This window comes from Rana temporaria, chromosome 3, assembly GCF_905171775.1.
Source record: "Rana temporaria chromosome 3, aRanTem1.1, whole genome shotgun sequence".
Lineage (NCBI taxonomy): Eukaryota > Metazoa > Chordata > Amphibia > Anura > Ranidae > Rana > Rana temporaria.
In genome coordinates, this window is record NC_053491.1 from 111827682 (window position 1) to 111839952 (window position 12271).

Below are 12271 nucleotides of genomic sequence, written 5' to 3' on the forward strand. Positions count from 1 at the left end.
ATTGTAAAGTAATTATCACTAAAGCTAGATTAATGAGTAACTGGTATAAAAAAAAAAAAATACTTTTGGAGGCATGGTAACCTTATTCGTGTTTGTGTGTGTGTGTGTGTGTGTGTGTGTGTGTGTGTGTGTGTGTGTGTGTTTTTTTTTTTTTTTCCATCATCCCCTGCACAATGTTCTTTTTGTTTTTAAAACTTATACAGATAACTTTTCATAAAGGACCAAAAGTTTATTTTTAAATGTATTTAATTTTAATTTTTTTATAGATTGAAACATTGCAAAATTACTGTTCATGTACAACTGCAATCATGCCTAATTTTTATACCTATGGACTGTATACAGTTATAAAAGATGAAATATTAGATTAAATTTGGTGACACAAATTTGAAACCCTTGGGTTTTTCTGCTGCCTACAGGAGAAACTAACATGAATAACAAGGAGAAAATGTTAGCCAACACAGGATAGCTCTGCTCACCACTAGTTTGTGTGTTTGGCTAGGGTCCTCTAGAGAGTGGATGTGTTTTCTTCAGCTCTGTTTTTTTTGTTCATTTGAAAGATTTTTTTTTCCCCATGTCAACAGCCGTTGGTTCTTTGAGAACTACAGGACGATGGCTGCAAATGCTGCCAGGACTTGTAATTTTCCATATCTGTGAATAGATGACGTGGCCAGGTAGGCGGAGTCCTGCACAGGGCGCGTCTTATTCAGATAGTGGCAGCGAGTGGGGGATAAGACCTGGTGCAATTGTAACGTGTTACAATGAATATTCATGTTACAAAAGGTCAACTTGTCCTTAAGGCAGTGGTCCTCAACCATGTCCTCAGGGCCAGGCCAGGTTTTATGTATTCCCTTGGGAAGATGCAAACTAGAAGACTGCAATCACTGAGCAGCAAATTATATCACCTGTGATGTATTTCAGTTATCTTGAAAACCTGGCCTGTTGGTGGGCCCGGAGGACAGGGCTGATGACCACTGCAAGGGAATACCTCTGAACCAGGGTTCATTAACATTTGTTTTCCCCGTAAATCCAACAGATGGGTTGTACTTTTCTAGAGGAATTGGGATCCTTCTTTGGGGTCTGTTATCAGATGTGGTTTCCTTGCCATCTCTGAAGAAAGACTTTCAAATTGTTTGTTTTTATTTGTCTGCAGCTCTTATGCCCAAATAAGAGACATTTTCTCCTTATTGCAGAAGTCTACTTTAGTGCAGTTAAAAACATTTTCTCAAAATTCACAGGTCTTGGTGGTTTTACACTGAAGGCTTGTCAAATTTTTCCTTTTTAAGAGATCTCACCATTACTGCAGTTGACACCTGGACTTGCATATAAAGCATTGTTCAGAGTCCTGTCCAAAACCTGTCCTGTTAAACTGTATGGTCTTGGCTACCGTGCTGCAGCTCCGTTTCAGGGTTTTGGCAAACTTCTTATAGCTTAGGCCATCTTTATGTAGAGCAAAAATTTATTTTTTAATTTTTCTTCAGATCCTCAGTTCTTTGCCATGAGGTGCCATGTTGAACTTCCAGTGACCAATATAAGAGAGGGAGCGATAACGCCAAATTTAACACACCTGAGACCTTAACACTAAGGAGTCGCAAGACACCAGGGAGGGAAAATGGCTAATTGGACCCACTTAGGGGTGTATTCGCTTTTGTTGAGTGTTTTACACATTAATGGCTGTGTGAGTTATTTTGAGGGGACAGCAAATTTACACTGTTATACAAGCTGTACACTCACTACTTTACATTGTAGCAAAGTGTCATTTCTTCAGTGTTGTCACATGAAGATATGATATATTTACAAAAATGTGAGTGGTGTACTCACTTTTGTGAGATCCTGTATATAAATAAGTCTTGCAACGCTAACAGCTTTGTGATGCGTTTAGATTTATACATCGTTTCTACACACATGCTTGTGGATGCTGTATTCTGCTTTTTATGTTGTGGGTCTTTGTTTTTTTTTTGTTTTTGTTTGTTCTATGATCCTTGGTGACCCTTTAATCCTTTTGTGGCCCATATATCAGTCAATTCTATATGTAGACTTTCTTATGTGTGAATAACATGAAGAAAAATGTATTGTTGAATTTTGTTTTTGCAGTCTTAAACGGACTACAGACATGATGTTTGGAGGGAAGCAGGTTGTGGTGTGTGGATATGGCGAGGTGAGTGTCACTTGGCATTTACACTGTATTTTAGTAAACCAGCTGAGTATATGAGCAGAGCATACATGTGTATATAATAATCTGCTTTAACAATTCAGCGTGTTAACCAATACGTAATTCTTTTCACAATTTTGTCCTTTTAGGTGGGTAAGGGATGTTGTGCAGCCCTTAAGGCTATGGGCTCCATTGTTCTATGTGACAGAAATTGATCCGATCTGTGCTCTTCAAGCCTGGTAAGCAATATGTTTCCTCTGTTTTCAGAATTCTTATGGGGGGGGGGGGGGAATATATATAGTACAATATTTAGGTATGTCATGTAGCATAAGCATAGCTGTTCAAACCTTTTATGTTGTGTTTCCTAGTATGGATGGCTTCAGGGCTTGATGAAGCTAAATGAGGTCATCAGACAGGTGGACATTGTCATCACTTGCACAGGTAACTTGGCCCTATATCTTTATTGAATAACAAACTTCTGTTTTAACCATTTAACTTTCATTTTTGCAAAAAGAAAAAAAAGGTGCAAGAAAATTGGCAATAACAAGCTGAGGTCAATCAAGAACAAAGTCTAAGATAACCTGAACAAATTCATAATGTCCTTGGAGTATGAGAGAACACTACTTGTGGCAGCTCCCCTGAGCTGAGAGAAGCAATTCTCCGGAACAAATAAAACATCAAGGTGTGGCAAACTAAGGGTAGCAGTAAAGTCAAAGGGGAATTTATTCAAAAACAGCCAAATGGCTACTCGCATGAAATTGAAGATAAAAGAGCATTGTGAGAAGTTTTTAGTCACTGTAGGTGACGTCGAGTTCTCTGGTCAGATTCATCCTTTCTCATAGAATCTGATCAGAGAACCTGACATGTCTTGACGTCGCGTCCGGTTCAGCTCGGAGTGTGTTCCACGCTGGTTCTACACACTGCGAGGCCGAGATCTGGCCATCTGAGACATCTACCCTGTCGATGCTGTGGCGACCACATCGATACACCACAAAGCACCTACAGTGTATAAAGACTTTTTTCTCACAATGCTCTTTTATCTTCAATTTCATGTGAGGAGCCATTTGGCTGTTTTAAATAAATTCCCCTTTGACTTTACTGCTACACTTTAATTTGGCACACCTTGCTGTTTGAGCATTCATTTTAGCACCTAACCAGCATAGTCTTAACCACTTCCCGCCCAAGTATGTAATAATCCGATCGTGTGTACGAGCCTTTAGGGGGAACCTTCTTTTTTTTCTTTTTTTCCCAACCTTGATGCATTTCTTGAAGCATCAGCATCCCCCTTTACCCCCAGTTTTGTTCTGGGTAACAGCTAGGACCCTGTGCTAAGACATTTTCTTTTTTTTTTCATTGCTAAATTTTCTATAAAATAAATCTGACTAAAACTCGGGCTGTATAGAAGGTATTATCTGTCACTTTTAATGATTAAAGCACTTGCCATCACCCCAATGTACCCTTGTGTTAAAACCCACCCCAAAAATAGTATTTTGGTCATAGAACCAAAACCTCCTGTCCCCCAATGCAGTGCTTTTTTTTTTTTTTTTTTTTTTTTTAAGCTCTATCACCAGGCCAAGGTTCTCTTACTAGGGATGCAACCAACGATTATTTTCATCATCGATTAGTTGGCCAATTGTTTCGATTAATCGCCTTAAAAGAAAATCAAATTTTTATATTTTTTTGGACCAATTTGTTGGGCAGATTACAAAACACAAATTGCAGCAAAAACACATTAAATGCGTTTCTGCAGCTTCTCCATTGAAGTATATTAAACCAAAAAAAAAAAACAATTTGCACCGTTTTGCGTTAAAAGTCCTTGCCCTTTCCAAATGTGCAGCAGCTGAAAAAAAATCATGGATGTGAATGTGTCCCATAGGAAAACATGTAAATGAACTGTAGTGTGTTTCTGCAAAAAGCACCAAAAAACAGATGTGACCCCAGGCCTGAGATGTTTAGTAACATAATGGGGTTAAAAAAAACAAATAAGTACAAAAAAAAGAGAATAATCGCTACTGTAAGAGCCGGTTCACACTGGGGCGACTCGTCAGGCGACTCAGCCGCCTGACAAGTTGCGTCCCATTCTAATAGGAGCGACGCAAGTCGCTCCGACTTAAAAAAAGGTTCTTGTACGACTTTGGGGGCGACTCGGGGCGACTTGCATTGACTTCTATACAGAAGTCATTTTGCAAGTCGCCTCTGAAGTCGTCTTCAGGACGCCTTGCCGAGTCGCCTCCGAAGTCGTGCCGCCCCAATGTGAACAGCTCTTAGGGGTTCATTTTTTTTTTTTACTGTGAAAGTAATATTTACAGTAGCGATTAGCTTTTTTTGTACTATAAAGGGCTAATTTTAGTTTTTTTAACCTTATTATGTTGTTGGCCGATTAATCTATTATGAAAATTGTAATTGATTAATTTCATAATCGATTGGTTGACGATTAATCAATTGGTTGTTTCGGCCCTAGCTGTTACACAAGGGGCGTGTCTAGCTCTATGGAGATGCCAGCTCTTGCATACAAATTGAAAGAGTTTGACCTCATATTATATGGATTTGGTAACTAAAGGAAAATTGTACTAGAAAATTGTGTAATGTATGGCCAGCCTAAGTCTACTTATATAGAATCTTCGAGGAGCTCTAGTGGCAACACAGGGTGCTTCTCTATGCAGCTATTTGCCTGGTAAATAAGATAGTTTGCACTTTTATTTGTGACTGTGGAAGCAAATTGATATCATTTTGAATGTTTTAAGCAGTACTTTAAAATATTTAGCCTATGGCAATGTTCATATTATAAGTCTGTAACCTGTTTAGGCAATAAGAATGTGGTGACCAGAGAGCACCTTGATCGTATGAAGAATGGCTGCATTGTCTGCAATATGGGACATTCCAACACTGAAATAGATGTGGTAAGTAGGACTCATTATTGTATTAGAGAAACCATGCCTAATATGTGCACAAACGCCATCAATTTTTATTATTTTTTTTCAGTTAGATACCTGGCAGATGGGACGAAGATGTTTAGTTCTTTCTTGCATTTTTGACAACTTGTCAAAGATTTTTTTGTACAGGGGCAGCAAACAGTGATGTGTTGGACATTATTTTCTGTAGGCAATATGGCACTGGTCTTGTCGATTTTTTTTTTTTACAGGTCTAGGGTCACCAATGTAAAACGCCCAAATTCGAGCGACAAAAAAGGGTCCATAACTTGTTTGGGCTTCAAGCGTCAGGCGTTTTGTAGTGGAGATGTGAACCATCTCCATAGAGAATAATGTATTTTATCCCCTCTAGTGTTTTGGGGCGTCGCGCTTCAGGCGACAAAACGCTCAGGTGTGAATGCAGCCTTAAACCCACATTTAACAAAAGTAAAAAAAAATATCAAATGTTTAACTAAAATTTTTGGTGTAAAATGTATTTTTTGTAATCGCTGACTGCATCTGTTTACTGTATCTAAACGCCTTTTGTACAGAATATTCTACCCTGGTATTCCGCAGTACACTTGATAACTAATTTTTTTCTTTCTCTAGGCCAGCCTACGCACTCCTGAGTTGACGTGGGAGCGAGTTAGGTCTCAAGTCGATCATGTTATTTTTCCTGATGGCAAAAGGATTGTTCTTTTGGCAGAGGTATGAAGCACACATTTGCTGCTAATATATTCCTCTAGAGATCAACTTGATGTGTACATGCATACATTCTCTAGTACAAATATATGCCAAACCATCAGATGATCAAGAGATATTAACAGTTACATTTATATGCAAATAGCAACATCTCCTGTAAAAGACTTTGTCCCTTGTGTTCTACCTGCCAAAGCTTCCTGTTGGTCCTTTTGTTGTGGTGAAGAGTTTGGAAATGGGGGGGGGGGGGGGGGGGGCAAAGCTTGACTTAAGTCAATTTACATACAACTTTAACTGCCTATATGTCTGGATCCGCTATTCATTTTGACATACAGTTTAGCTTTCACTAAAAGTTCTCTGGTTTCTTTTAGTTTTATCCTTTGCTTATTGTGAATAGCATTGATGATTACCCATGTGCTCTCGATTTTGAGAAATAGAATGCCTCTGAAAATAATCCCAAGTGTGCTTCATCTTTTTAATATGGCAAAAATAAACCAGTCTGTGAAAAACCAAATGGGACGGGGAGATTTCTCTGGTTAAACCAGTGTAATTTTAGTCATGGTTAACAAATAGCCAGTTTATCATGTTTTGTGAAATCTGAGAACCAAGGCAACTTAAAACTCCCCCCAAAAGTGATAATTTCTGTGATTTCTGGTATTTTTAGACCACAGTGGAGATATTTAATGAGCTATAGGTTCTTTTGTTTTATTTTTTAATATCTAGCACTACAAACAAGATAAAAATAGGAACAACATTCATTGTATTATAACCACTGTTTTCTGAGGTCATACAAAAGGCACTTGGTACACAAAGCAACAAGGCCGGACTTCTATAGATTACACTGGGACATCTGGTCGTCTGGTCCTCCGTGCCATGGATCCCTGTGGGTGTCAACATCCTATGCCACTTTTGTGGTGTACCCCCCTGGCGGTATTCCCGAGTCTGGCTCGGGGTGAAATTTCAGAACCAAAAGCGGTAACTCCGAGCCAAACTCGGGATCGCCTTGCAGCATCCACAGGCAGGGAATTACTTACCTTGTCCCTGGATCCTGCGATGCCTCTCCACTGTGTTATCGAGTGATGTCCTCGCTCGATTCACACAGTGCCTGTGTGCTGCTGAGCTCCGTTCCCTGCAACGTTATGACGCACGGGGGCGGAGATCGGCGCCAAATTCAGTAAATAAACACATTACATAGAGTAATCTTATAGATTACAGTACTGTATGAAAAAATACACACACCCTTTGTACCTAGTGGTCTGCCCAGTGTTCTGCATGTACTTTTTATATAATAAAAACGGTTTTCTGCCTGGAAACTGTAGATTGTCCATAGCAACCAAAAAGTGTCCCTTTTATGTCAAAAGTGGTTTTAGACCAGCTAGAAAACAGCGATATTAAATTATAATCACTTGCAGAATTGTGCGATAGCGATTTGTGGGCAAATTCGTCATCAAAAAATAAAAGTAATGACCGTGACAATTCTGCAACTGAGAAAATGTCAGTGTTTTTGATTTGATTACATTATTGAATAATTTTTATTATATTTGTGATTTATTGTTAGAATATTTATGATTTTGTTTTTTAAACTTCATCATACCCGGGATGTCTACTAGATTCTTGTTTGGACAGATTTAATTGAGTTATTCCTAAGAATTACAGGCCTACAATGTAAAACGCCAAATTTCCATGCAATATAATGGTACCGCTTTCAGCACCTAAAATCTGAAATAATCATACCGCCAGGGAGGTTAATATCTACTTTCATTATTTTGATTGGAAACCCACCATATATATTTGAATGTGCCAGACTATTTTGTTAATATATGTTAAATGTAATCAATCTTATGGTGTCTACTAAATTGTTACAGGGACGCCTCCTCAATCTGAGCTGTTCCACTGTCCCAACATTTGTTCTGTCTATTACGGCGACCACACAGGTGGGTATCTTTTTCAGAAACGTATGCATACATTGGTTTGTAGATGTGTACAAAGTCTTCATGTAAACCAGTTTTTTATGTTTAACATTCCTCATGCCACAGTTTGTAAAAAGAAAATGCCTTGGCAGCCAGGCCCAACATGGCCGACGTATTTGATATATGCAGTCTTCCCCTCTGCTCCCTTTTTTTGCCTTCGTTTTCAGGATCTAGTCCACTATATATGAATATTTGAACTTACTGATACATTCACGGGACTCTAAACAATTCTGTAATTAGATGTTCATGGGCTATTGGTTTAAGAAAGGGTGGAGTTTAAAATGATTTGGCTGCTTACTATGCAGCCATTTCCTTTTTTTCAATGTAAATGGTGAAATACATTTTGCGATTTCACACTATTTGTGTATGCATAGACAGTTACATTTTTCAAGCAAATATTATTGCCTCTTTTAGCATGTTTGTGGCAGTTATAAAATGTTTGGTGCAATTGTGTTTAAAAAAAAAAAAAAAAAGCTGATCTCCAGTTTTTTGTGAAGTGTAAATAGTTTGAACCAAGTTGGTCCAAATGTACTATTTTTACTTCACATAGTTGCAGTGGCTGTGTACGCTGCCTAAATTGTATGTCGCTTTAGTATACAGTGCTGTGTTCTGACCATTGGAAGGGATCTTAACATCCCGCTGCTCTCGAATCAAAACTTAAGTCAGGCTGAGCACTGCTCAGCCATTCACAGGAAGCTTGGTATTTTCTGAATGAATATAAAGCTTCCTCTGTTTTACTGAGGGGGAGAAGCCGGCGTAAAACGTTACGATCTCCGCCTCAGCCAGAGGAAGCCTTGTATTCATTCAGAAAATACAAAGCTTCCTGTGAATTGCAGAGCAGCGCCCAGCTTGGCTTTGTTTCAGAAGCAGGACAGGAAGTTCCCGTACCTTTGCCAGGGCACAGTGCTCTTTACTGTATGTTGCTAAAGCGACATACGATTTATACACAGCAAATAGCCACTGCATCTTTCAATCAAGTAAAAGTTTGGACCAGCTTGGTCCAATAAAACTGTATAAATGTCCAAAAAAACTATATAAATGTCACGGAAAGCTGAAGACCACAACATAAAGGGATATACAAGGCAATACTGACATATATAATCACACACAGGTTGGACTTGTGTCTTTTTTCAACCTTATCTGCTATGTAACAATGCAAGATGAGTTTTAACCAACAAAAAAAAAAAGCTGCAGCTTAAGTTCCTCAAATGATATAATGCTGTCCATGTTTTTCTCCTGTAAAGAAACCAAGACTGGCGAGATAACGGGGAGAAGAATTGGGAACCAGTCCTTCTCTTCTTGTGCATTAAAAAAAATATATAATTGGACGGATGGGTGACCACTCCAGTCGCTTCTATTTACTGCTATAAAGCGATTTATAGAAGGGTTTAGGGAGATGTCATGCAATAGTCACATTGAGTTGAAACCCTGCCTTATGCCACCAGTTATTATAAATCTATATACGGGTTCACTGTTGCACTCATTTTTTGCTTGTGAGTGCATGAGTTTACGATGGGTGCTCTTGCTGCTTCCCACAATCCATAAACATGCTTGTAGGCAAGCTGACATCTGACATGTCCAGCCCAAGTGTATGAATGCCCAGGCTTGAATGACAGGGGTAGATGTTTGTAAGCTGCTCTTTTGTAGGGCCTGATTTTGATGCCATTTTGTTAGGTGCTGTACAATGAGTTGGCTGTGTAAAGGTGCATAAAATATATCGGTCTTTTTCTCAGGCACTGGCTCTAATTGAACTCTACAATGCCCCTGAGGGTCGCTATAAACAGGATGTCTACCTGTTGCCTAAGAAGATGGGTAAGTGTCTTGCTAAAATGTTAATTAAAATTTTGAATTTTTATGTATGTGTTTTTTTCTAAATTAATGAAATCTCTGTTCTGTAGATGAATATGTGGCCAGCCTTCATCTTCCCACTTTTGATGCCCACCTTACTGAGCTATCAGATGAGCAGGCCAAGTACCTGGGTCTGAACAAGAATGGACCTTTTAAACCAAATTACTACAGGTATGTACTGAGTGTTTACATCAAAGCTTAAATATAACATGTTGAACAGCTGATGTGCTTTGGTGTTGATGAGCCTCCTTTTTACTAAAATGTAAAATCTTGTTAAAGTATTGTATGACTGTTTTCTAAGAAGATGCCATATTCACTGCAATATGCTAATCAATATATATCATGGCACTGTATTTTTTTTCTAAATCATCTATCATATCCCTGGTGCTGTTTGGTTGTCTTTGGCATCTGCAAGGAAGGATCTTTGGGAGAGGCTTCTATTACTCTGCTAATGTATTCTCTGCAGTGAGGGTCTTTCTGGCCAGCCCTGATTGGTGCAATGCCAGTCACATGACTTAAAAAAAAAAAACACGTAATTTCAGAAGAACAATTCAAATTTGATTATAAATATCAAAACTGTTTTACAGCTTTCTATAAATCTTTATTGAACATCAAATGTTTTTTTGGTGGTTTTATGTGGTGTAGGCAGTCAAACAATTTATCTCTAGCTTGCACTTTGTTCAGATGTCTATATCCAAAGCTTTTTTTTACGTTTTTGTTCTATAAAGAATTTTATTGAATTATTCAAAAGTCATTACAGAAATATCTTGGTGAATCTAATTAGCATGCTAAATCCCACCCCCATAGTGTTTAGCAGTAGGAGGAATTGGTGGGGGAGGGAAGTGTCATTTACCACTCATTGTGACTCTAGTTTTGTGGGCTGAACAGATGAGAAAAGGGAGGAAATTAAAAGCTTAGGAGGGTACTAAAATATGATTATGCTCCATAGAGGACACTAGCTAGTCTCGGACAGCTGAAGGCAGGCTCAACAAAGTATTTTTCACGCTACACAAAATTAATGCTTTCGTGGCTTTGTATGAACACTCTTGGCATATGCGAGATTTTCATGGGTTAAGGCCAGGTTCACACCTATGCGAATTGAGTGCGGCTTAACCTCTTCCCGCCCAAGGACGTCATATGACGTCTTGGACTTTCAGTGGGGATATCTGAAAGATGCCTGCAGCTACAGGCATCATTCAGATATATCCATCTCTTCAGCCGGAGATTCTGTGCACCATAAGAACGGTCATAGCGGCAGTTCCGCTGCTTGATCGTTCTTATAGGCGGCGGGAGGGTATGTTCCCCCCTCCCGCCACCATCCGGTGCTTCTCTGGGCTCTCCAGGCTCTCCCTTGCCATCGGAGACCCGGAGAAACAATCTGCCAGCGCCGGATGAGAGGCATAGAGATGACTGGTGACCGTATGGTCACCAGTCATCTCTATGATCCTCGGTGGCCCTGGCGCGATGATATGACGTCATGCCTGGGTACCGGAATGTAAAAAAAGCCGCAATCGCGGCTAAAAGCATGAGATCCGTGATTTTTTTTTTTTTTCACAATCTCATGCTTTCCAGCCTGGAGGAGAGATGTGGGGTCTTATTGACCCCGCATCTCTCATTGACCCCGCATCTCTCAATAAAGAACACCTGTCTAGGACCATTCTTTTTACAAGGGATGTTTACATTCCTTGTAATAGGGATAAAAGTGATGAAAAAATTTAAAATATAAAAAAGTGTAAAAATAAAATGAAGTAAAATATAAAATACTGTATTTATTGGCGTATAACACTTACTTTTTTACCCTGAAAATAGAGGGTAAACTGTGCCTGCCTGTTATACGCAGGGGGCTGTGAAAAGTTTTTTTTCCTGAATCTTCACTCTTTAAGTTGGGGTGCATGTTATACACCGATAAATACGGTATATATATATTTTTTTTTAAACGCCCCTATCCTTAGTAGCTCGCGCTCAGAAGCGAACACACACGCAAGTCCCGCCCACATATGTAAACGGCGTTCAAACTACACATGTGAGGATTCGCCGCATGCGTTAGAGCGCCAGCAACAATTCTAGCACTAGACCTCCTCTGTAACTCTAAACTGGTGACCTGTAAAAAAAAAAAAAAAATTAAGCGATGCCAATGGAGATTTTAAAGTGCTGAAGTTTGGCGCCATTCCATGAGTGTGCGCAATTTTAAAGCGTGACATGTTTGGTATCTATTTACTCGGCGTAACTTCATCTTTCACATTATACAAAAAAATTGGGCTAACTTTACTGTTTTGTTTTTTTAATTCATGAAACCATTCCCCCCTAACAAAAAAGGCGTTTGAAAAATGATTGCGCCAATACCGTGTGAGATAAAGTTGCAATGACCGCCATTTTATTCCCTAGGGTGTCTGCTAAAAAAACATATTTAGTGTTTGGGGGTTCTGAGTAATTTTCTAGCAAAAAAAAAAACGATTTTTGCATGTAGGAGAGGGGTGCCAAAATAGGCCCGGTATGGAAGTGGCTAAACCGCATCCAATTCGCATTACATTATAAATACATTGATTTTAATGAGGTTGGTTCACATATGTGCGATGCATTCGCACTGCGCATTGCCCAAAAAGTGTGCGTTTTCTAGGCATTGCGGTGCGAATCCGGGCCCACTATCTTCTATGGGCACGCATCTGATTCGCAGATGTGTTCATTTCTCATCAGGA

General features: G+C 39.2%; 1 protein-coding gene across 1 annotated transcript in view; it reads left to right on the forward strand.

The window, feature by feature from the left end:
• Positions 1-12271, forward strand: part of AHCYL2 (adenosylhomocysteinase like 2) — a 104781-nt gene that overhangs the window by 87171 nt on the left and 5339 nt on the right. The window contains 10 exon segments of the mRNA XM_040343245.1: positions 2092-2155; positions 2299-2346; positions 2348-2388; positions 2518-2533; positions 2536-2590; positions 4955-5049; positions 5668-5766; positions 7623-7691; positions 9461-9539; positions 9626-9746. Of these exon segments, the coding sequence (XP_040199179.1) occupies positions 2092-2155; positions 2299-2346; positions 2348-2388; positions 2518-2533; positions 2536-2590; positions 4955-5049; positions 5668-5766; positions 7623-7691; positions 9461-9539; positions 9626-9746 (687 nt within the window).